Source organism: Parambassis ranga, chromosome 19 (genome assembly GCF_900634625.1).
Source record: "Parambassis ranga chromosome 19, fParRan2.1, whole genome shotgun sequence".
Classification (NCBI taxonomy): Eukaryota; Metazoa; Chordata; class Actinopteri; family Ambassidae; genus Parambassis; species Parambassis ranga.
This window is the reverse complement of record NC_041039.1, coordinates 20952434-20974529: the sequence shown is the minus strand read 5'-3', so window position 1 is coordinate 20974529 and position 22096 is coordinate 20952434. Positions and strand designations below refer to the sequence as shown.

General features: G+C 42.1%; 3 protein-coding genes and 1 non-coding gene across 4 annotated transcripts in view; all 4 read right to left on the bottom strand.

The window, feature by feature from the left end:
* Nucleotides 1-985: 985 nt before the first annotated feature.
* Nucleotides 986-5248, bottom strand: LOC114452679 (protein phosphatase 1, regulatory subunit 15B-like). The gene is made up of 3 exons (XM_028432157.1): nucleotides 4840-5248; nucleotides 2485-3827; nucleotides 986-1924 (listed from the first exon to the last, which is right to left on the bottom strand). Exons 1-3 carry the CDS (start codon nucleotides 5000-5002, stop codon nucleotides 1715-1717), a joined length of 1716 nt encoding a protein of 571 aa, XP_028287958.1. The 5' UTR covers nucleotides 5003-5248; the 3' UTR covers nucleotides 986-1714.
* Nucleotides 5249-5646: 398 nt separating this feature from the next.
* On the bottom strand, nucleotides 5647-11152 carry rps13 (ribosomal protein S13). The gene is made up of 6 exons (XM_028431899.1): nucleotides 11086-11152; nucleotides 10542-10590; nucleotides 10376-10454; nucleotides 6511-6680; nucleotides 6225-6325; nucleotides 5647-5728 (listed from the first exon to the last, which is right to left on the bottom strand). The coding sequence occupies exons 1-6, from the start codon at nucleotides 11106-11108 to the stop codon at nucleotides 5695-5697; spliced, it is 456 nt and encodes a 151-aa protein (XP_028287700.1). The 5' UTR covers nucleotides 11109-11152; the 3' UTR covers nucleotides 5647-5694.
* On the bottom strand, nucleotides 5938-6068 carry LOC114452788 (small nucleolar RNA SNORA19). The gene has a single exon (XR_003672365.1). It is a non-coding gene; the product is annotated as a small nucleolar RNA SNORA19 (small nucleolar RNA).
* Nucleotides 11153-15380: 4228 nt separating the features above from the next.
* pik3c2a (phosphatidylinositol-4-phosphate 3-kinase, catalytic subunit type 2 alpha) overlaps nucleotides 15381-22096 on the bottom strand; it is a 30947-nt gene continuing 24231 nt past the window's right edge. Inside the window, exons 21-33 of the mRNA XM_028430223.1 lie at nucleotides 21712-21804; nucleotides 21324-21453; nucleotides 20936-21072; nucleotides 20374-20543; nucleotides 19229-19385; nucleotides 18680-18789; nucleotides 17598-17805; nucleotides 17386-17510; nucleotides 16598-16715; nucleotides 16432-16513; nucleotides 16144-16250; nucleotides 15907-16032; nucleotides 15381-15822 (exon numbers count right to left, since the gene is read on the bottom strand). Coding sequence (XP_028286024.1) covers nucleotides 15640-15822; nucleotides 15907-16032; nucleotides 16144-16250; nucleotides 16432-16513; nucleotides 16598-16715; nucleotides 17386-17510; nucleotides 17598-17805; nucleotides 18680-18789; nucleotides 19229-19385; nucleotides 20374-20543; nucleotides 20936-21072; nucleotides 21324-21453; nucleotides 21712-21804 — 1746 coding nt within the window. The 3' untranslated portion in view covers nucleotides 15381-15639. The remainder of the gene's footprint in view (nucleotides 15823-15906; nucleotides 16033-16143; nucleotides 16251-16431; nucleotides 16514-16597; nucleotides 16716-17385; nucleotides 17511-17597; nucleotides 17806-18679; nucleotides 18790-19228; nucleotides 19386-20373; nucleotides 20544-20935; nucleotides 21073-21323; nucleotides 21454-21711; nucleotides 21805-22096) is intronic.

Here is a 22096-nt window from a genome sequence, read left to right as displayed (position 1 = left end):
CAGCAGGTGGTGAATCCCATGCACAACATGAGGGAGGGCGGTGCGACAACATCAGCAGACGACCTACGGCTGGGTTGACACAGCAACAGTGTCAGCGATTGCTCACCTTTGCACCATGCTGTGTATGTGTGTGTGTGTGTGTGTGTGTTGGAGGGAGGGGGGAACCTGCTAATTGATTTCATCCCCCAGGAAAGTCATTTCATCATACTTGGTGTTTTTAACCCTTATCTTACGACAGCCTTACAGCAGTTAGTCTGCACAGAGACGAGCTGCCCTCTGGGGAAATTATAGGCTCCTGAGTAGAGAGTGAGCGAGAGAGAGAGAGAGAGAGAGAGAGAGAGAGAGAGAGAGAGAGAGGGACAATGTGGATGAGAAGGAAGTGATGAAGGTGCTGCAAGATATTACACAGAGATGGGTTAGAGTGGAAAGCAAAGAATATTTTCCAGGATTGTTTTGTTGATGGTTTGGGGACATTTAAATGGATCCATTTGATATTTCACACACAGGAGGGAGAAAACAACACACACAATAACACACACTGTAAAAAAAAACCAGGAAGCAAACATTTGCTTTTCATATATGTGGGCTAAATCTGATGTATGTGTTCAACCTATTCTAGGAGTGAAGACAGTCAGACATCAGGCTGTGAAATCTCCTCTGGCTCTATGACACAATGACATCTCAGTGAGTACGTGTGAAGCATTGAAATCAGATGGAAGATACAGCGTGTAAAGTGCCAACACATCATCTGAAGACATGCAGTTACCTTTGTCTCTGCTCAGCAGCACACTATGGGTGTGTCAACAACTGGGTGAGAGGTTAAACTGATTTGTTTGACTGCAGTGGAGCCTGTGTGTCCCTACACATGTGTGAACTTCTCCCAGTTTAACCTTAATTTACTGAAATATCTGTCCTGTGTGTGTTGTTACTGCCACCAGGAAGTGAGGTTTTCCCCAACACTCACAACAAAAAACAAAACAAACAGTATAGCGTAACAAATTTTTATTGATCTGACAAAGCACCTATTGATTAGTTTGCTACAGACATTTTTTTTCTGCTGTATGTTGGGCTACGTGATGTTACCATGAGAAGCCGAGTGAGTCACATAGAGGACAAAGTGTTGTGAGTCTAAAGTCATAAAAACACACTCATTAACATTAAAAGGGATGCTACTATGTGCCATACATAAGAAAAAACACCAGACAAAAACTTAAATATTCCGACAGTAAGACAAGAACTGCTTCAAGAACTCGATGCATTTATCATGCTTAAATAAAACTCTTCAAAACACTTTGTGCTGTAAAGCTCTTCTTCTTATGATATCATCCGTTTCTACTTGTAACTAAACTGTGGTTTCTTCAAAAACACGTACAAACTGTTCAAACTAATGGTTAAAAAAAAAACAAAAAACAACAAGCTCCATAGGGCATAAATAAGTTACATTACTAGGTCAGTATATAAGGCATACAAAAACAACATTCCACACATTTATGCTGAGGTTATAATATAAGAAAGTGTCAGTCAGTGCAACAAGTACACAACGTATAAAACCCTTTGAGGTACAAGGTTGTTCAACTTGACACCAAACATTTAAGTTGGCCTAACATCAAATTTCTAATTGGCCTAAATCAAAATCACTGTTGCATTGCAACCAATCACAAGTTCTCATCCACAAAGGAAATAAAACATTCAGCGTTCATCAGCGACCTTCTGTTTATTTCAAGGCACCGTCCAGGTACGCCCGGATCTTCTCTCTGTGCGACTGGGTGAAACAGTGGCCGATGGCCTGCTCCGTTTCCCTGACCCGCCTCCGGAAGCGGTCACGGTCTCTCGCCATTTCTTCCCACTGTCCTTTACGTGACGCTTGTCGTGCAAACGGCCAGGTCCGCATGACGTGGACGTGGACCAGAGGAGAAAACTGCACCTGAAATTCAGAAGACAAACATTTAATACATGTGGTCTGACAACACTGATATTTATGTATCCTTGTGGTAATATAAACCGCTAAATGTCTGAAATTAGTGGAATAAGTAAACAGCATACAGTGGAAATACCCGACAGCACACAGCAGGTACTCTCCGTCTGTCACTACTTTTAAGGTGTAATCAGATTACAGCTCTTAGTGAGGTTTGTCCTCGGGGTTTTCTTTTTCAGTCTGATGTAACACAGTAATCATTCATGGACTGACTTTGCAATACTGCTGCAACTTCATGGAGCCCATGAGGAAGTCAAACTCTCTGCTGACTCGCTGGAGTCACATGACTTGTAGTCATAACGATGAGCAGCGTTGCTAACTGACACAAAACAACAACTCAGCTCGACACACTGTGCGGTACAGAGTCAGGAGTCACTCCCATGTGATATTAATGTGCTAAGTTAAAACTTAATCACATGCTCCTCTGTATCTGTTAAACATACAAAACTAATGAATTTCATTCACTGCACTTTAAACCTTCTGCTCTGATAATGAAGTATAAACTGCACCTTTTTCTGTGTGGTGCCGGGCGTCTTCTCCTGCTGAGGTGTTCGAGGTGTTTGTCCGGGCCTTTTCCAGGACACCAGTGTTTTCTCTGGATGGGAGTGATGCTGTAACTGTCTCTCTGAGGGCTTGGCATCTCTGGATTTTCGGAATGCTTTTGCGTCTTTCCTGCCTTTTGTGGGTGGATTTTTTGTGTGGTTGACATTTGGAGTGTCTGGATCTTGCTGGTGAAGTCTTGTTGTTGATGAGGTCTGGAGGCAGGCCTGGAAGTTCAGAGGGTGGTACGGGTCGTCCTTTTGGCAGAGAGATTTCCAAAGCTGTTCTTCTTCGTCGTCCTCAGATGAAGGCGGAGCGCTGCTCTCCTTCTCCTCTGTGTCTGTGTCAGACTTGGAGGGTGGTGCAGGAAGTGAGGCCTGTTGCTTAGAGACCGTGGGGGTTTGAGGGGTGGTGGTGCTGCTGCTGACTGTACAGGCAGTAAAGCACATGGGGTTGTAAGGGTCTTCGGGACTGCTGAAGAAGTCCCAGAGTCGCTCGCTCTCCTCCTTATCCACATCAGGATTTGAACCATCCGAACTGGCCCAACTACTCCAACTGCTTTCACTGTCAGAGCGACTGACCCAAATGTTCAGGCCTCGAGACCCCATCATCTCCTCGCTGGCCTTGCTCACTGACATAATGTCAATATCAGTGCTGTCTCTCTTTTCACTTTTACTTTTCCCCATGTTTGTGTTGGTGGAGATGCAGGCAGAGAAAAAGAAGGGGTTGTATGGGTCACTAGATTTTGACAGAGACTCCCACAGCGCCTTACTTTCCTCACTCTCAAACTCAACCAGGTTCTGGTCTTCCTCGCTGCTCCAGTGTGAGCTCCTCTCCTCCTCTGATGTGTCCTGCTTGAAAACCTTCTCCTTCGATAAATCCTGCTTGAAGACCTTCTCACTGTTTACATGGCAGCCGTCGTTTGACCCGGAGCTGTCGCTGCTCGTCACAAAGATGTTCCAGTCGCCGGGGAAGCCCATTTTCCAGCTGGATTGGTGTTCCAGAAAGATGCTCTCTTCCTTGGCAGTCGATCTGGTCATGAAGTCGTCCACGAGCCCGCAGCACAGGTCGTCAGCGCGCAGGCTGGACAGCAGAGCCTCAGCAGTAGATTTCCCAGTAAAAGGGTCGCTGACGTCGGCGCAGAAGTTAGAGAGGGGGTTAGAACCACCGACCATCACTGCGTTGTCTCCGTCAAACAGTGAGGAGAACAGGAAGGTTTCAGTTGGGTTCGCCGCTGTGCCCATGTGCTGGATGTGCTGACCCGTCTCGTCTGTGAATCTCACGTGGACCTCAAACCGGAACATCTGGAAAACTGAAATAAGAAAATAAAAGTTTTAGTCACATTTTAAAAGAAGGTTATTCATCTTATAGTTGCTGTTTTGTGTATTTGATGAATTACAACAGGACAAGTGGTGCAGAGTGGATGCACTTTAAATGTAAACACCATGGGAATCTCTTTGTTTTTTTTTAATTTAATTAATATGGTGGTAATAACAACTAATACGGGATTAGAATCCTGCCATAATCTGAACCCGAAAAAAAGGTTTTGAAACCTTGAAATTCAACGTTTGAAAATTTAAAGCCTGAAAATAAAGTTTTGAATCTCTGCAAACATAATTTTGTGTTTGAATTTTATGTGCAACATGCTTATTACAGAGTTTCATCATCACATCTTCAGAGATTTGAACCACTCGTTGCACCCTTACTGTTTTTCAAATATAAACATTTTCAGAGTTTTCAAATTTGGCATTGATCTCCCACCACATTTAGTTTGAAATATGAGATCTAATAAAATTACTCTGCGCATGTTTGCGAAAATCTGGGCGGATGTATCGTTGCGCTTCTGTTTCAGAGCTAACTTTGAGTTTTGTCCATCGGCCTTGCGATCACGTGATTTTTCCTGCCGTGGAGCCGTTACAGATCAAAGCGAGAAAATCACGTGATCGCAAGGGATCGATCGGTAACGGCTCCACGAGGGCGGGTCTATCGAAGTACAGTCCAATCACATGTGAGGTGAGGTGGGACTGACAGCAGCTGTATTTTTAGAGCCATTACATAGAATATTATTACGATAAAATTAAGTAGGATTGAACTAAATATTAAATTAATAGCAGGAATATAAAGGATATGACGCTATATATATATATAAGTAATTAGGTTTCTAAGTTGGCACTACAAATACGTACTGTGTTGTTACAATATTATTACAATATATTGTAAGCTACAGTTAGCTATAGCAGATATAAATCGACTAACTGTAATTTCCTGTATCAGTAAACACATCACGAAACGCTGATTGTTGGAGGGTCCCTCTTCTTCTTTACCTGACATGAACGAGTAGTAGATGACCTGAACCAGCAGCCGGATCTGCTCCCACAGCACGGTGAGCATCTGTTTAGTCCAAGGCAGAAGCGCCATCCCTCCGCTGCCGAACCTCTCCATCGCCGTCCTCTCACAGCCCTCCTCGGAACCGACAATCGTAGCCATTTTTTTTAACTTCTTTCTTCTCGGATTACAGCTACGGTTGTAAGTTAAAAAAAATCCTCACGTATTCTGGTATTCGTCGTCAAAAACCAACAGATTTCGCGTATTTGTCGGTGACAGATATGCGTCGACGTGCTGTCGCTTCATTTTCGGGCAAGTCTTTGCCATTTTCTGCTCTCCTTCGTCAAACGCTCTGGTGTAGTCTCTCCATGGTTCTCAGCTGCGTCTTCTTCATTGTTGTGTCATAGAGTGAATGTCTCCGCTGTTGCTACGCTCGCTGTTAAAATAAACAAACTGACGTCACGCCGCGCTGTGATTGGACAAAGCGGCTGTCGCTCACAGCAAAGTCCAGCTTCACGTAAGAGTCACCGCCCCCCCCCTGACGCATACACGTATGACGCATGGAAAGTGCCAGTAATTTCTTCGGTTAGGAGGAAATCCCTTTTTAATAGGTCTTACATTCAAGTCATCATATGATATAACCAAGCGAAACATGGGGAAGATTCAAAAATTGAAAACAAAAGTTCCAAAATTTCCTGCCATGGCCGCCATTTTCATTTTCTTGGCAGATTGTTTACATTTGTTTTAGTACTGAAACTGCTTATCAAATACATCTGTAGCTTATAGACACAAACAAAGTCACAAACTCAATTTCTGAAATTTTTATTTATTTATTTTTCAAAAAAGTGTAGAGTTTATGCCACCAGAGCAGAAGCTGTAGAGGACTCACTGTAAAGAGGAGAAAACAACATTAGCACCAGTACAAAGTATAAAGCAGCTCAAACATGTATAATAAACAATTCAAGATCCAAGCCTACACTGAGAAGATCCATGTCTTTATAGGCAGAATTTCGATCCTCATTCTTAAATGTTTTGTTTTCATTTCCAACTATCCGCCAACAAGTAAATAAACCGGAACTGCGGTTTCTCCAGTGTAACAGTGTGTGAAGGGGACTGGCAGAGGTGGCACCATGTAGCCACTCTGCTAATTTACCTCCAACATTTTTCTAGCACAACAGAAATATCACTACTCCTAAAACAATGAAGAGCAGGACAATGAATTGTGCATTTGTTTTCATGCATACATACAGCTCATAAACATACCAAGGGTGTTCGAATTACTACTGCATTTCTCTTTGTCATGTCATCACATTAGTTTTGTAGGTATGGGCAATGGACTACCAGCATGATAGAAATTCATAAAAAACAAAAAAGCAATACGTACTACTTCCAGTTGGGGGCCAGTACTCTCTTGGTCTTGTAGTAACGGGCCAGCCTGTGGATCCTGCTCTCGATGAGAATCAGGCGGAACTTGGCATCCTTGTCCTACAAGTGGAATAAAAATATTAATATGAAGTGTAACATTTATAATTTTACATTGAGCCGTCCCTTTTTGAAAACTGAATCCCATCCATTTAAAGACGCTGTGTAGGTTATGGTGTGCAAAAACAGTGACTCCTGTGAACTGAAACACATTTCCTAAACAAATGAAAAACAAAACTTTGCTGCACCTTTCTGTTCCTCTCCAAGTGCTTCCTGACCGCCACAGCCTTCTTGATGAGGTGGTACAGATCTTCAGGCAGATCGGGGGCCAGACCCTTGGACTTAAGGATCCTCAGGATTTTGTTGCCAGTGACAAACCGTACCTGGGCGACACCATGGGAGTCCCTCAGGATCACACCTGGATAAGGTAACAAAGATTTACACTCTAACTTGGCTTAAAACTATCTGCTTCATCAGAATCAAACGTCATTAAAAAAATAAGCTTCAAAACTGCAGGCTTTATGTAAATCATTAAATTGCAAGTTTAATGTTCTTGAAACCTGCCATTATCGATTGCGGCGATTAGTGCCTCGTCATGATGACGCATTTTTGTGTGCGACGTGCTCTCACCATCGCCTGCAAGTGAGCATGTACGAGCCTGCAATAACAATAATGGCGGAAGGGTGGACGTCGCTAGTCATATTTTAGGGAGGCTTCAGCCATGTATCTGAGTTTTAAACAGGCTGGCTCTAATTCTATGGGAGAGTGTCCAATCGGATGATCGAACGAGATCACAAGGGGCTCAACCATCATCCCAATTCAGGGTCTGCATCCTTCGGAGGACGCAGACCAGACTGTACGAAGCGACGTTTGAGCGACGTGTTTGAGCTTGCGTCATTGCGTCATTTCCGGCGCAGGCGCAAAATACCATTTTCTGTCACGTGTGCGGCCTCTCTTCCTCTACCGCCATCATGGGTCGGATGCACGCTCCCGAGTGAGCTCCTATTTTATCGTTTAAAGTTGGAATTTTGTGTCGTTTGATTGCCTTTTATTGGAGCATATCACTTGTAACAGTGTTATGGCGGACGGAGGACAAAAATTAGCTGTTTGATTGAGCTCAAAAGCGATAAATTTACTTTGATACGCTTCCCCTCAAGACGACATCCATCTCCGGCTAGCTGGCGTTAGCCGCGCTAGCTCACTGCGGTCTGCGTGGTATACTGAGTGGTATATCAAAGATGTCTGCTGACAAGAGAAGTATCTCCCCTGACTAGGTGAGTCATCAACTACTTACAGTTTTCTACAAACCACTTCTGCCTTCACTCATCTGTGCAATACTTGTTAATATGTAAACTTTTTTGATTCCATTGTATATTTTATCGGTAGTTCATTTTATTATGTATATAGCTTTACTTATCTTTTGCTTTCCGTCCATCTGCGCTGTTGCAAAAACGCAATTTGCCCATTGTGGGACTAAAAGGTTTTCTTAACCCTTGTGCGTCATTGGGGACTTTTTTGTCCATTTGGGTAATTTTTGCCTCTTTACCTGGCCACCATTTTATCTGTGTTGGTGCATATGGCACAATTTTTTGTAACAAAGACTCTCTCTAGACACATTTTAGAATTCCAATTTAAATTTTTCAAATACATCACCAGAACATGGTGAAACAAATTTACTACCCTTTTGTGTCATTAGGGGACAAAAAAGTCCACTTCCAAAAAACTGCTATAAAAAATTAACAGATTAATATTTTTTCTTACTTTTTTCTGCATAAATATGTTAAACAACTTCAGCCCTGCTCAAAACTACCAAACATTAAATCATTTTGAGGAATTTAACCCTTTAAATGCCAGTTTGATTACTTGATGTTACAGTAATTTTTTTATGAAGAAAACAAAAAATTAGTTATTTTCCACAAAACAAAAGTTAGGTGGCTGAGGCATTATTTTTATATCTGTCATAGATAGGTCAAAGATTAGCCAAAATATTGAGTTTGATGCATTATTAGTTTTTGTGTAGCAGCAGTTTAAAATGGTATTTTCCACTTAGGTCCCATTAACTCCTATTATAATACTACATTTTTTAATATCATAACTATAACATATAACGATGCATTTCTTGATGTAAGGGTTTCATTTTTGAAAAAAGTTAAATTTGACATTTTCTACTGTTCACCACTAAAATCAGCCATTAACCCATTATATTCCTATGCATAAAATCCTTGTGTTTTGTGGATGTGTTTTGGATTGTGTTCAGTAGGCGGTTTTAAGTGTGTGTGCATGTGTTTGTACACGTGTGTATGTGTCCATGTGTGTGCATACATGTGTGTGTGTGTGTGGTGTGTGTGTGTGTGCATGCATCTGTGTGCTGTTTCATGTGTCTTTGCAGTAGTCATTGTTGGTGTTAAAACTTATGTATGTAATGTCTGATGAAGTTACTTCAGTATATACCATCTACAGACATACACTCTTTCAAGTAAACAAAAACATGCCCCCTTCAATGTGTCATGGTGAAGAAAACATAATTTTATTTCTGTGACAACCAAGGAGCAAGATAAAGATGGTGTTTCTATGTGGAAGAGGCTCAGGATGAAATGATGCTGCCTGTAACTGCTAGAGATTCAGGGAAGTGAAACATCCAGAAAAAGAGGAGTCTGGACATCAGAATCAGAATTGTGTTTATTTGCTTGTAAGTGAGGTTTTACATTACTAGGAATTAGTGTTGCATTCATGCAGTTTTCCCAACCACCTCAAAAACATTAAATTAAACATCATTAAAAAAATAAGCTTCAAAACTGCTTTATGTAAATCATTAAACTGCAAGTTTAATGTTCTTGAAACCTGCCATTATCGACTGCAGCGATTAGTGCCTCGTCATGATGACGCATTTTTGTGTGCGACGTGCTCTCACCATCCCCTGCAAGTGCGCATGTGCGAGCCTGCAATAACAATAATGGCGGAAGGGTGGACGTCGCTAGCCATATTTTAGGGAGGCTTCAGCCATGTATCTGAGTTTTAAACAGGCTGGCTCTAATTCTATGGGAGAGTGTCCAATCGGATGATCGAACGAGATCACAAGGGACTCAACCATCATCCCAATTCAGGGTCTGCATCCTTCGGAGGACGCAGACCAGACTGTACGAAGCGACGTTTGAGCGACGTGTTTGAGCTTGCGTCATTGCGTCATTTCCGGCGCAGGCGCAAAATACCATTTTCTGTCGCGTGTGCGGCCTCTCTTCCTCTACCGCCATCATGGGTCGCATGCACGCTCCCGGGTGAGCTCCTATTTTATCGTTTAAAGTTGGAATTTTGTGTCGTTTGATTGCCTTTTATTGGAGCATATCACTTGTAACAGTGTTATGGCGGACTGAGGACAAAAATTAGCTGTTTGATTGAGCTCAAAAGCGATAAATTTACTTTGATACGCTTCCCCTCAAGACGACATCCATCTCCGGCTAGCTGGCGTTAGCCGCGCTAGCTCACTGCGGTCTGCGTGGTATACTGAGTGGTATATCAAAGATGTCTTCTGACAAGAGAAGTATCTCCCCTGACTAGGTGAGTCATCAACTATGTACAGTTTTCTACAAACCACTTCTGCCTTCACTCATCTGTGCAATACTTGTTAATATGTAAACTTTTTTGATTCCATTGTATATTTTATCGGTAGTTCATTTTATTATGTATATAGCTTTACTTATCTTTTGCTTTCCGTCCATCTGCGCTGTTGCAAAAACGCAATTTGCCCATTGTGGGACTAAAAGGTTTTTGTTAATCTTAATTACCTGGAGCATCTGGAACCATCTGAAGTGATTTATATAGTGACAATAAGAAATGTATTAATAATAATGTGTAAATATTTGCGTTTCCTACATTTATTTTATAGAGAAAAGTGTCCCAGCTGCATCACAGAATCAATTAGTCGACTTTACTGATGATTTGTCAGTATCATTTTAGAACAATGTGGCGGTTTAGAGTCAAAAACATGTAAGTGCAATTGTCATCAATTAATCGTCATTAATTTTATTTGCCAATATCGCCCAATCCTACGACAGGCTCTATTTAGTACATAATATTTAATGAAATATTGTTGAGAGATCATAAATTAGTACTCACCAATCTGAGAAGGAGTCAGACCCTTTTTGGCCAGCTTGAAGATCTGCTCTTTGACATCATCAGATGTGAGCTTCAGCCACTATAAAAGAATGTTTGTATTATTCCGTTTGTCCATGATGGCTGTAGCATTTCTGTGAACCTGAAACAATACATTATATATACTTACAGTGGGAACACTGCGCCTGTAAGGCAGAGCTGACTGGGACAAGCCCTTTCTGTAAGATAAAACCACGAGTAAACATGTCAGACATTTCGACAGCAACAAGATAAAATGAAATGATATTAAAATGAACAAGGCTTCATATATTTCCTGCAAACTTTAGCATATGAACAGGGTTTATCGGGCCGGCTAACGCCTAGCTTTACACTCGTACCGGCGCAAAATATCGTGCTTACGTTACAATTGTTATAGGTCAATAGCAAAAACAAAGTGCATTTGCAGTGAAACAGTGTTATATATTTATATGTAAATTTGAAGTAAAACACAAGGAGGTGGACCGCAGTGAGCTAGCGCGGCTAACGCCAGCTAGCCGGAGATGGATGTCGTCTTGAGGGGAAGCGTATCAAAGTAAATTTATCGCTTTTGAGCTCAATCAAACAGCTAATTTTTGTCCTCCGTCCGCCATAACACTGTTACAAGTGATATGCTCCAATAAAAGGCAATCAAACGACACAAAATTCCAACTTTAAACGATAAAATAGGAGCTCACCCGGGAGCGTGCATGCGACCCATGATGGCGGTAGAGGAAGAGAGGCCGCACACGCGACAGAAAATGGTATTTTGCGCCTGCGCCGGAAATGACGCAACGACGCAAGCTCAAACACGTCACTTCGTACAGTCTGGTCTGCGTCCTCCGAAGGATGCAGACCCTGAATTGGGATGATGGTTTCTGGACCACAAAAAGTTGGAGTTCGGTGATGTCACGCACTGTAAAAATAAGGAAACAACTTTATATCTGTGGATGCTCTCATTCGTCCAGGTCATAGTCATTTCCGAGAGTTTAAATCGAGGCAACTGGACTCAAGGATAGTTTTTTGGAAGACGTTTCGCCACTCCCCCAAGTGGCTTCTTCGGTTCTGCAACTATTCTGGTTGGGAATCTGAGTTTTATGTGTTCAGGACCTCTGTGGGTGGATCTTGCAGGAGCTCACATGACTAAGATCACTGTAGTTGGTTAATGGCCAGTTAACGACCAGAAACTGTGTCTGGTCCATGTCCAGGACTAGTTGACGGCCCAACGTTAGAGCTTGAATGGGAGTGAAGTCTGCTAGGAAGGGATGAAGGGACAGAGCTGTGAACAGGTGAGAGCTGATGCCTCAGCCCTCCTCCTCTGTTTAGAGAGGCTTTTTCCAATTTCACATAGGTGGCTTCTTTGACTCCTCTTTCATACCATCTGTCCTCCCTGTCTAGGACTTGGACATTATTATCCTCAAAAGGAATGACCACTGTCTTTGAGGTGGAGGTGAACTGCTGAGTCTTGTCCTGAGGAGGTGGCTCTCCTGTGCTGAGCCGTCCTTCTGTGTAGTGGTCCTAATTGCAAACCACTGAAACCACTTGAATGTGTGGCCACAGTGGGGCCCTTCACATACACAACGTATACATTAAACAGTAGGACCTTTTGTCCTGGTTAAGATGGCGGGTCGTTAATTACGCTTTTTGACTGGTCTGATTTTTCTAGGATACATGATTTTGTTCATGGGCCCCCTTTTGACAATCAAGTGACAGCAGCTTCAAACTGGCTGCTCTCATTCTTAAACAGGGCCCAGCGAAAACCTTTATATGCAGGCCTACATGTTGGGTCAGTTACTTTCAAAATGCAAATACATTACTAGTTACTATGAAAGTAATCAGGTATATCACAGTATGACTGTCTATGAATTGTAATGCATTACACTACTTTATATTACTTTCACAAAAATAAGTAACAGTCACAATCACAGTGCTTTATATGCAGTGACAGGTCGTCATATACAATGGTAGTGATTGGATGGGAAACTACAATCAATCCTCCCCATAAGCAATAATAGGAAATGGGAAATAGGAGAAATGATGCATGAAACCAACTTTGGAGGCCCATGACTCTGGCATGCCTTTACATTGAACCTTCAATGAACTGTAAACAACTCACAAGGCTTTAGACATTATCATATTGCATCATCATGTTGATATCTTGTCCCTATTTTAACCCATACACAACTAAAGTTACATCCAGGTTTTAGTGTGTCTCCCATTTCCCCTCATATAAATCCTACCAGAGACATTATAAAACCATGAAATGACATCAGGACAGTATGGCGGCATTTACCCTGACACACTCGTCTTGTGTAAGTTTGCCAAAGCATTATTTATATATTTTTTTGAACTGACAGGTCTGGTCAAACACTTTAACCCTTTCAACCCCACCGCCCTCATGTATGGGGGCGTTTTTTTATGCACCCAAACATAAAAGCCATATAATACTGTACTAACCATGTAAAAAAAAAAAATCATATTGCATATCAAATTAAACAGGAGAAACTCTACTACAAGCACATATAAGCCATATTTACACACATCAAACATAACGTCAACACCATGCAAATCAATGATCACTCATCAGAAGTCATATTTGAAGGCAATAATAATAATAATAATAATAATAATAATAATAATAATGCATTGGTCTTATATTGCGCTTTGCTGCTCTGTTGGGCAGGCACTCAAAACGCTTACATTGAGATGCATTATTCTTTCACACCACATTTACACAGTGGCAGTGGTGAGCTACCAGTGGTAGCCACAGCTCCCCAGGGGGAGACTGACAGAGACATGGCTGCCAAGGTGCGCCTACGGCCTCTCCGACCACCACCGATTCATTCATACGCATTCATACACCAGTGAGTGCACTGGAGGCAATGTGGGTAAAGTGCCTTGCCCAAGGACACACAACAATGACTAGGGAGGAGCTGGGGTCGAACCGCCGACCTTCCGGTTATTGGACAACCCTGCTCTACCACTGAGCCACTGCTGCCCTATAATAATAATATAAATAATAAGAACCAATAAATGCTTGGTTCAGATAGACCAACATGTCTGTGTTTATTCAAGACTAAAAAATATTAGGATTCAACATTTATTATGTTTGTGGAGGGGGAGAATGTGGCAACGGTCGTTTGGCATATAATGCATTTTCTTCTATGTGGCTGGTCATTGGTGATTCTAGCACTAATATAACTACTACCTGTCAAATCTATTGGTTCTGACTATTCGATAGAGGTGTCAATCATCCTAATCAACCTGTCCATCGCGAAGTTATTCGCCTGCCTATTTGTCGAGGTATTAGCTTAGCATTAGGTGGGCGTGGCCTATCTCCTTTATACATCTGTTATAAAACCTATAGATGTGTAATAATGTATGTATACAAGTGAAAAGTGATGTAACATTCACAGAGACACAGTGACACTTCATATTTGTTCCAAAAACATTTAATTTGCTTTAGGAAAGAGGGATTACAGTACACACTGATCCATTCGGGCTAGAGGTCACCAATTAAGAATAAATAACTGGCCATGTTAATACGAACACTGCTCGCTTCCTTTGTACAGTTACTAAAAGAGCAGATCAAGTCACCAGTATTCATAGTGTGACATCATAACGGTCTTGATCTTTAAAAAAGTCTTTTTAGATAAAGTCATCTTAATTTCTTTATTAAACATTACAACAGCTTTAGATTTATAGTTAGCATGTGGGAAGGAAAGCAGCTAATGTCTTACTCAGGATCTTGTTCCCTTTTTTTTTGTTAAGATGTTTTAAGTTAAAGTTACCTTTGCAGCGCTGATGTTGACACGCACAACATCCGTTCTGTTAAACGTATTAAAAGACCCGACTGGTTCTGGACTTCACTGGCAGTTATTGCTAACCCAGGTCCTCATCGTGGCATCACATTACACCACTGTTAGGCACTGGGAGTGAGTACAGGACTTCTGCCTGAGCTTGAAACCTAGCCTCATGTCCAGACTCCACCAGTTGCAGTGGTTGTCAACCACCTGAAGGAAGCATAGAACCGTCATCAGGCAACCATAACCTTTATCCAGAGCAAGCTCCAAAGCTTATGATACAAATTCCCCTTTATAAGGTGTGCTGTCTGAGAAAAGTCAAGTAATACCGTGAGAGAAAGACCAAGTAGTGTGCATTAGTGGCATTCCACTGTTACAAAAAAAACCTTCCTGCACCAGACCTGCTCTGGAAGAACTACTGATATAGCTTTATAGAATATAGATTTTTCTTTAATAAGGACATATCACATTGTTAATAAAATATATATATTTAGCAATAAGGCCAAGTTGAGGATTAAAAAGAGATTGTGAGCACAAACAAAGGCACCCTGATCAGCTCCCTGTTTGGGAGAGAGTGGTCTGATTTGCTGTTGTTTTCATTATGTTTGGCACATTTCTGGGGTAATCATAAGGTCACCGTTGACTTCCTGGAATCTGGTGTGTTGGGACTACTCTAACACAGGAGTGTCTGCTGCAAAGCAGGAAACCCTGATGCCTTCTATTTTTCTATACAGAAAATAAACAAGGAAAAAAAAAAAAGTAAAAATGAGCCCTCTTTCTATTCCTTAAAAAATAAACGTGTCGATCTATATATACTCTTCTGAAAGTAAGCCGTTTTGGTCCTCTAATATCAAAATGTACAAAACATTACAACTCTTTCTTACACTTTAGGAAAAAGAGAGACAAAAAATAAGCAGATTGTTTTGTCACGAAAATCTGTTATAGAGGGAGAAAGAGAAAGAGTGAAGGCCAGACTCCCCTTTGAAGGTTTTGTGTGAACTGCCAGGTCTTGTTGCCCTTTCAGGGCGAAGGAGTCTTGATGCATTCATGTCATATGGGATCAACTAACACAATAATTACAAGCGATCTGATAATGAAATTCAGCAGAATCAGGTCAACGCTGATGTTTCTGCAAGCACAGCCGTATCCTGCATCCAACGTACTAATGATTGATGAAAAGAAAACATTAATTTGGTTTGCTAAATATTTAATGCTAAACCATAGCTGTGTATACTTCACACATGGTAATATCAAACACCAGGGTCCATTTTGAAAACCCTAAAGCTCTGGAGTAGTGTTTTACTCTGAACTAAAAGTTAAGTATTTTCAAGTAAGGTTGCACCTTCCACATTTCCCATATGATCTGAATGCAGCTGATTTTGTCTGGAGTTGAAGTCATTCTGGCTTCGGGGAAGGCAGGTTTGGGTGGGGGTGGGGGGTCGGGGGGTGTCAGAAATAGGGAACGGCTGTAAGTTTGTACCACTTGACTGTCTCCTTGCTGAGGTCAAAGTCTTTCAGTCTGAGCGTGATGCCGCCCAGGAAGTAGTTCTCACGCAGCGACTCGGCGCTGAGCACGCTCAGCTGCAGCTCCCGCAGACCAAGGGTTTCTTTGCTGTAACCACTGTACACCAACTGTGAAAGAAGAGGATGAAGAGGTGGGATAAGGGAGTCGGATCAGCCATGGAGCTGTTCTCACATAAAAAAAAATTTACTAACCATCTCATTGAAAGTAGGGTTCCTGGTTTTCCTCGAGATCTTTGTCTTGCGTTTGGAAGTCTTGTGTGGATCAGGAAGCAGGTAGGTTTTCACATAGGGGTTGGGATCAGTTCCATCCTCAGAAACCTGACAGCAAAGGAGATAAGGAGGTAAATAATTGTTGTTGTTCCTGCCACGCACACAGATTTCTCTGTTTTTGTGGAGTATGTACGAAGCTGAAATCATCACTGTGTTTACCAGGTCTCTGATGTGCATGACCATGATGAAGAGAGTGCTGTTCCTGTAGGAGATCGAGAGCTTCACTTCTCCCTCCACCCGACCAGAGGTGGGACTAAGCGGAGGCTCTGCAACAGTCAGATACCGAACATCATTTTAAAATGAAGACTCAAGAGAAATTTTAGCTGAACTACTGGTTGCCTTTGATGCTCTTAATAGTGTTTTTACTAACTGAAACAAATCCTAGCACAGAAACCAAAACTGGGCACAATGAGTCTAAGAATGAAAATGAAAAGTGATGGTACTTACCAGGAGCTTTGGCCGTGGCATCCAAACCTTCTGTCTTATCATCCCGTGCAATTGGATGAAAGAATGTGTAAATGAGGTCACACTGAAAGATAAAAAAACAGGATCAGTTGATTGAGTCGTCCTGATTTCTAACACTGTGGCATACTGACACTGTGTGTGTGTGTACCTGTGTGACTTCTGTGGAGCTCCTCATCAGGTTGTGGACGTAGTTGTTGAGCTCCAGCTTCCTCTTGGCTGCAACTTCCTTAATGTGGGTGCGACCGAGCACCATTTTGTTAGGGAAACTAGAGAGAAACATAAAGATCACACATGTGAAACTGATGGATTACATGCAATCTAATGTGGGACACAGCTGAGGATGAGAATTGGTTCTCTCCAAAACATAATCAGAGTATAAGATATCAAAGGCATCTTTAACAGGAAAAAATAAGATTGACAATTTATATTTTGATTACATTTTTACACATGCAAACACCTGTGGTTTGGACTAATATCTGGAAAAATCATTACCGTCCAACGAAGGTTGTAATTAGGGCTGCAAGGATTATTCGAGTACTCCAGTAATATTCGAGGGCAAAATGCATAGACAACAAATTCAGTATTCGATGACTCGAAAATGATTTTCTCGTGGCGCAGCGGGATGACCAGTATTTTGGGCGCAAGAGATCCTGGGTTCGAAACCTGGGCGAGCCATTTGCAGGACGCATGGACGCACACATGGTTTTGCCGGGCATGGAGGCGGTCACGGACTGGAGTAGCGGTCCAAAGTAGCTGTTAGCTGTAGTCGCATTTATGGGTGAACTATGACATTTACGTGTGATCCGAGTACTCGAGTAATCGCAAAAATAATCGGCGAGTATCCGCCCTAGTTGTAATGCGTTGGAAACACACTACTCCAGTAAAAAAGACAGTTCCACGAGGTTTCATTTATTGTAAGTGGAGCTGCTGCCCTACCTCGGCAGCTTCCAGAGAGGAAAGAGGATGGTCAGCTTATTATGGAGCTCCTGAAACTCATCAAAGGTGCGGAAGACAAACTGTGGCTCGTTCTGACCCTCCCTCAGGATCCTCACCACGTAGGTCTGCACACAGAAAACAGAGACACAACCATGGAGTCTGGCTTTGCATATTTAAGTAATATGAGAAAACAGGGGTTATGACGGACTCACATAGTGCTTATCGGGGTTGTATCTCTTCTGGAAGGAGAAGATGGAGGCGTGGACGATGCGTCCCTCCTGCTTCAGAGTGTATGTCTTTGGGGAGAAAGACAGGATTGGTTCATCGTTGGCCGGAAGACCAGAGAACCGCAGCTGGGCAAGGTTATGGATAAAGAAGTTGAACTTGGTGGCCACGCTTCCAAGACTGGACTCAATCAGCCTGAGGCAGGAGAAGGTGAGAGAGAGAAGGGAAAAATGCAAGATGGAGGTAATGTGATTTTATAACAGGGCAACAGTACAAATGTAAACACGCTTTTTGACCTTAGTTTCATTTTCATCATGTCAACATGCAGCCAAACCAGTCTGACAGCTCTTACAAAAAAACCCAGTAGGTGTTTACAGTGTATATTTTGTTGGGTGTAATATGAGACTTGTCTTGTCTTCCTCCTGAGGCTGTGTTGCCACCTGGTGGCTTTTGAGTTTGTAACAGCTAACAACAGAACCGCCCCTGAACTTTATTCAAAACAACCTTGGCCAAAATAGCTGCTTAACCCAGGGGAATTTCTCAGAGAAGAAACATTTGAGGTTGAACAACAGTTTGGGAATGACATTAAAGGTAGGGTAGGAGATTTCATTCTGATGCACTTTTTGTTAAATTCGTGTAACTTCTCTTTACAATCCGATAGCAACCGATTAGTTCGGCAGTTTCTCATTAAAACGAAGAATATGAATCATCTGTGGAAGCTATAAAACACTAAAAACATCAGCCAATCCTCCGGGTGGACCCTGCGCGGAGTATTGGCTGGTCGTCACTCTCTTCCTGCTCTGCGGGCACCAGAGAGGTACGTGCATGATGGCCGAAGTCACAGACCGCAGCTCGTCTTCAGGTGATGCGCGTCCATGTGATTGGGAGGCGTGGCTTCAGGGTGAGCTCAGAGAGAAAGGGGTGTGTGTTTACTTTTGAAATCTGGCCGACTCTCACTGAGTTTTCAAAATCTCCTACCCAACCTTTAAGCATTTTACTTGGGGGTCATGGGGGAATATGTTCTTTTACCTAAACGAGAGTGGAGAGACATCGGTTTGGAAGAAGTTACCTTGTAAAGAAGATGGTGGCCTCTGGGTCCGTGTTGTGAGGCTGCAGGGCGTCATAAACATACTTCAGATCCTGAGAGCCAGTCAGCTCTGGGAGGCCTGATGATGTCATCTTTGACAGACACATAAACACACACTGAATATGCGAACGATCATTTTTTTTTTATTATGTAGATTTTTGTACAGTAAAATATTTCCTTCAAATCAATATAAGAACTATTGTAAGAATGGGATTAACACTAATTAGTGTATATCCATATTACAACTGGACATTTATAAGCTTGAAAACATTTTATTAAACAGCCACCCGTGGCATATTCTATTAACAGACATTTCCAGGACATCAGTGAAACACTGATTTATTATGAAAGCAGCTCTTTGCGTGTTGTTATTCTGGCTCCTGCAGGTGCAAGAGAAAACTAAGTGGACACTTTAAAAAGGAGGCCAAAACTAAGAGGGGAAAAAACAGTCAGCGTCAGCATAAAAAAAAATCTAGAACTACTACTGCAACTAAGGTATCTGTGTGTATGTGTGTGTGTGTTCTGTCTCACCAGTGACAGCAGGTTGAGGAAAAGCCCGGAGTGCTTGCGAATGAGGTTGTAGGCCTGGCAACACAGGTCTACGAACAGCTGGAAACGGCTGGTTGGGCGCTCGCCTCCATTGATGACGTACGCCATGTCAGAGGTCAGGACAAACGGCGCTCGATCTCTGATGGGAAAGAAAGAGGAGAGGGATTCAAATTCAAATTCTGATAAGGGCTAGCCAAGAAGTTCGAGGAAAGAGTTGGTGGATCAAAGGTCATTGGTTTAAACCCCCCTGGGAACATCTGGATCATGAAAGCTGGTGCATTTTCTCTTCCCTTAAAACAGAGAGTACACTACAGTAACACAGTCTCTAAATACTTTAGTAAGAAGACACCAACTGTAGCTCAGCCAACTGGGAAAGTGTGTGAATGTCTTCGTCATGAACCAGGCCATGATGGAAAATGTACATTAATCTTGTTGGGTAGAAATGCAGCAGCAGAAAGTCAGTGAGCCAACACTGGAATCATGGGTATCAGAATACAATTATGTAGCCATTCTTCAGGCTCTCTGCTTCAACTCAAATAGGTTTACTTGTCTCTATGGGAACAACTGTGTGAGAATTAGAGAGCCAAAAATACACAGTTTACAAAGCCATTACAAATGTGACGCGTAACAGCTTCGACATTTTTGTTCACTGTGTACGCCAGTGTTACAACAAGTTGATATATTTATTTGACCTGATGTGCCAGACGGTTTGTTACACAGAACAAACGTTGAGGATGTTTGGAGAGGACAGATGCTTTAAAAATATACTTGGCAGGTTGTTTTGATGGACCATCTGTTTTTTAATCTCAAGCTACCTTAATCCAATCAGATCATGTAGAAAGCAACAGTTAGAATGGAGATTTTTCAAATTTGTGCATAAAAGCAACTTGAGGGCAAATGAGTGTGTAATGCAATTACAAATGAGCCGTCAGTGCTGTCAGCGCCTCTCCGTGGGACACTGACAGGTGCCAGGAAGATATAGCTTTAAGCCTGGCAAGGTGGATTTATGATTCTCAATCATTTACATATATAACAAAATCAAGAATACTGTAATCAACATCCTGGTCCGCCCTTATGGAAACCCTCACAGCAAAGCATATTTATGTTAAGTATGATTTCATTATCACCTTTTGAAGCTGCCAAACATCTGGGCGTGACCCAGAAACTTGCCGAAGTCTATGTGAAACATGTGACCAGTGGAGCGCAGCATGATGTTGTCATTATGGCGATCACAGATGCCGAGTACGTAGGTTGCAACACAGCATCCAGCACAAGAATAGATGAAGTTCTCTGATGCCTTGAGACATGACAGAAAAAGAGATATTATTCAGTCTGCCACAGAGCAAGTACTGTATGCTGGATACTAATGGGTTATTTTATAATGGCTTTCTGACAAAGTATTGCCATTTTTTTCTAGAAACTGGGATTATGATAACAGTTTTATAGAATTCAGTATAGTGTTGAAGTTCAGGGACAAACTTCATGCAGTAACTTGCTAGGGTCAGAGGCTGAGAGGACGGTTTCACATTTACAGCTGCCAAAGGTCACAGAGTCTGACAACTAAGAGTACAACAGTGTGTTTTTTCCAAAGGGAGCCATTTTCCTCAGCTCACTAATGTAGCAGACTTTACAGTAACACAAACAGCTTCTGTTATAGCAGTAACTGAACAGCACATCTTTCATGTGTACCTTGTCGTACTCATCCTCAGCAGGGTTGTACTTGCGGAGCCACTCGGCCAGTGGTTTGTCCTTAAAGGATCCGGTGACACCATATTCCACCTGGATCTTTCTCAGGGTCTCAGAAGATGGCACCAACTCCACCATACCTAAACAAAAGCACATCCCTTTTTTATACAACAACAACAAGCATTGAAGCTCTGCACCTCACCTTTTCAAATGTAATGCCAACAGTTTTGCAACAGGCTCCTCCCATTTTTAATAATTTCTGTCAGTGACACTTTACTCTAATAATGTTATGTTAACAGACAAGGTCCTTTTCTATAAATGAAGTACACAATTTGTGCTTTGTTGTTGAGACACATTAACATCTTTGTGGTTATCTCCGTGTGCCTGCTACCTTTGTCCTTGCCGGTAGAGATGCATTTGAAGTTGACGATGCGGAGGTCCAGCCCCTCCTGCAGCCAGATGCGGTCCATGATGCGAATCATCTGAAGAGCCAGCATGTCCTGCCTCAGGTCCTCTCCCACCTGACGCATAAAAACATATCCAAAAAGGGAAGCCTTACCACAAAGACACTACACCAGTTAGACTTCACTTCAGCCACCAGGGGGCGTAGTGATTAGCTGAGATGGATGTAAATAACAGTTTGTTTCAACATGCCTGGGTGTACCTGATGACTGCTCCCTGTTTAACAAGACTGGTATATATATAGGTGTGTGTGTGTGTTTGTAAGATACACAAGACCCAGTGGTTTATTTTCCACAGTCCTGTATGTATTAGAGTACCTTGAACATAACATTGATTTCTTCTCCCATTGGGTCTGCGTTGACGAGGGCCAGCTTTAAGGGAACTGCGTTGGAGTTGAAGAAGGAACAAGCCTACACACAAACACAAGCAATATGTTTTTATCTGCATTACATCACACTGTTATATATATATATATATATATCTCAGGACATTGCCATACACTGACTGAAACTGCATGGAAAAAAAATCTGAGTAAAGCACCGATAATCAAATTGATGTTGGTTAAAATCCTTCTAATGTGGAACTCATCCATATAACAGATGCATGGTTATAAAAAGTAACAGGGGTCTAAATTTAATCACAAATCAAACTCTTACTGCTTCTATACATCCAGAAACATGCAGGCTGTTGAACCACAAAGGT

Bases quoted from the DNA above. Each gene is read 5' to 3' on its own strand.
- LOC114452679 (XM_028432157.1), bottom strand. From the start codon at position 5,002: ATGGCTACGATTGTCGGTTCCGAGGAGGGCTGTGAGAGGACGGCGATG. The intron at 3,828-4,839 runs GTAAAGAAGAAG...TTCTTATTTCAG, and splicing joins CTACTACTCGTTCATGTCAG to TTTTCCAGATGTTCCGGTTT. The intron at 1,925-2,484 runs GTGCAGTTTATA...TCTGAATTTCAG, and splicing joins CCGGCACCACACAGAAAAAG to GTGCAGTTTTCTCCTCTGGT.
- rps13 (XM_028431899.1), bottom strand. From the start codon at position 11,108: ATGGGTCGCATGCACGCTCCCGG. The intron at 10,455-10,541 runs GTAAGTATATAT...ATTCTTTTATAG, and splicing joins ACAGGCGCAGTGTTCCCACT to TGGCTGAAGCTCACATCTGA. The intron at 6,326-6,510 runs GTGCAGCAAAGT...TTCCACTTGTAG, and splicing joins ACTTGGAGAGGAACAGAAAG to GACAAGGATGCCAAGTTCCG.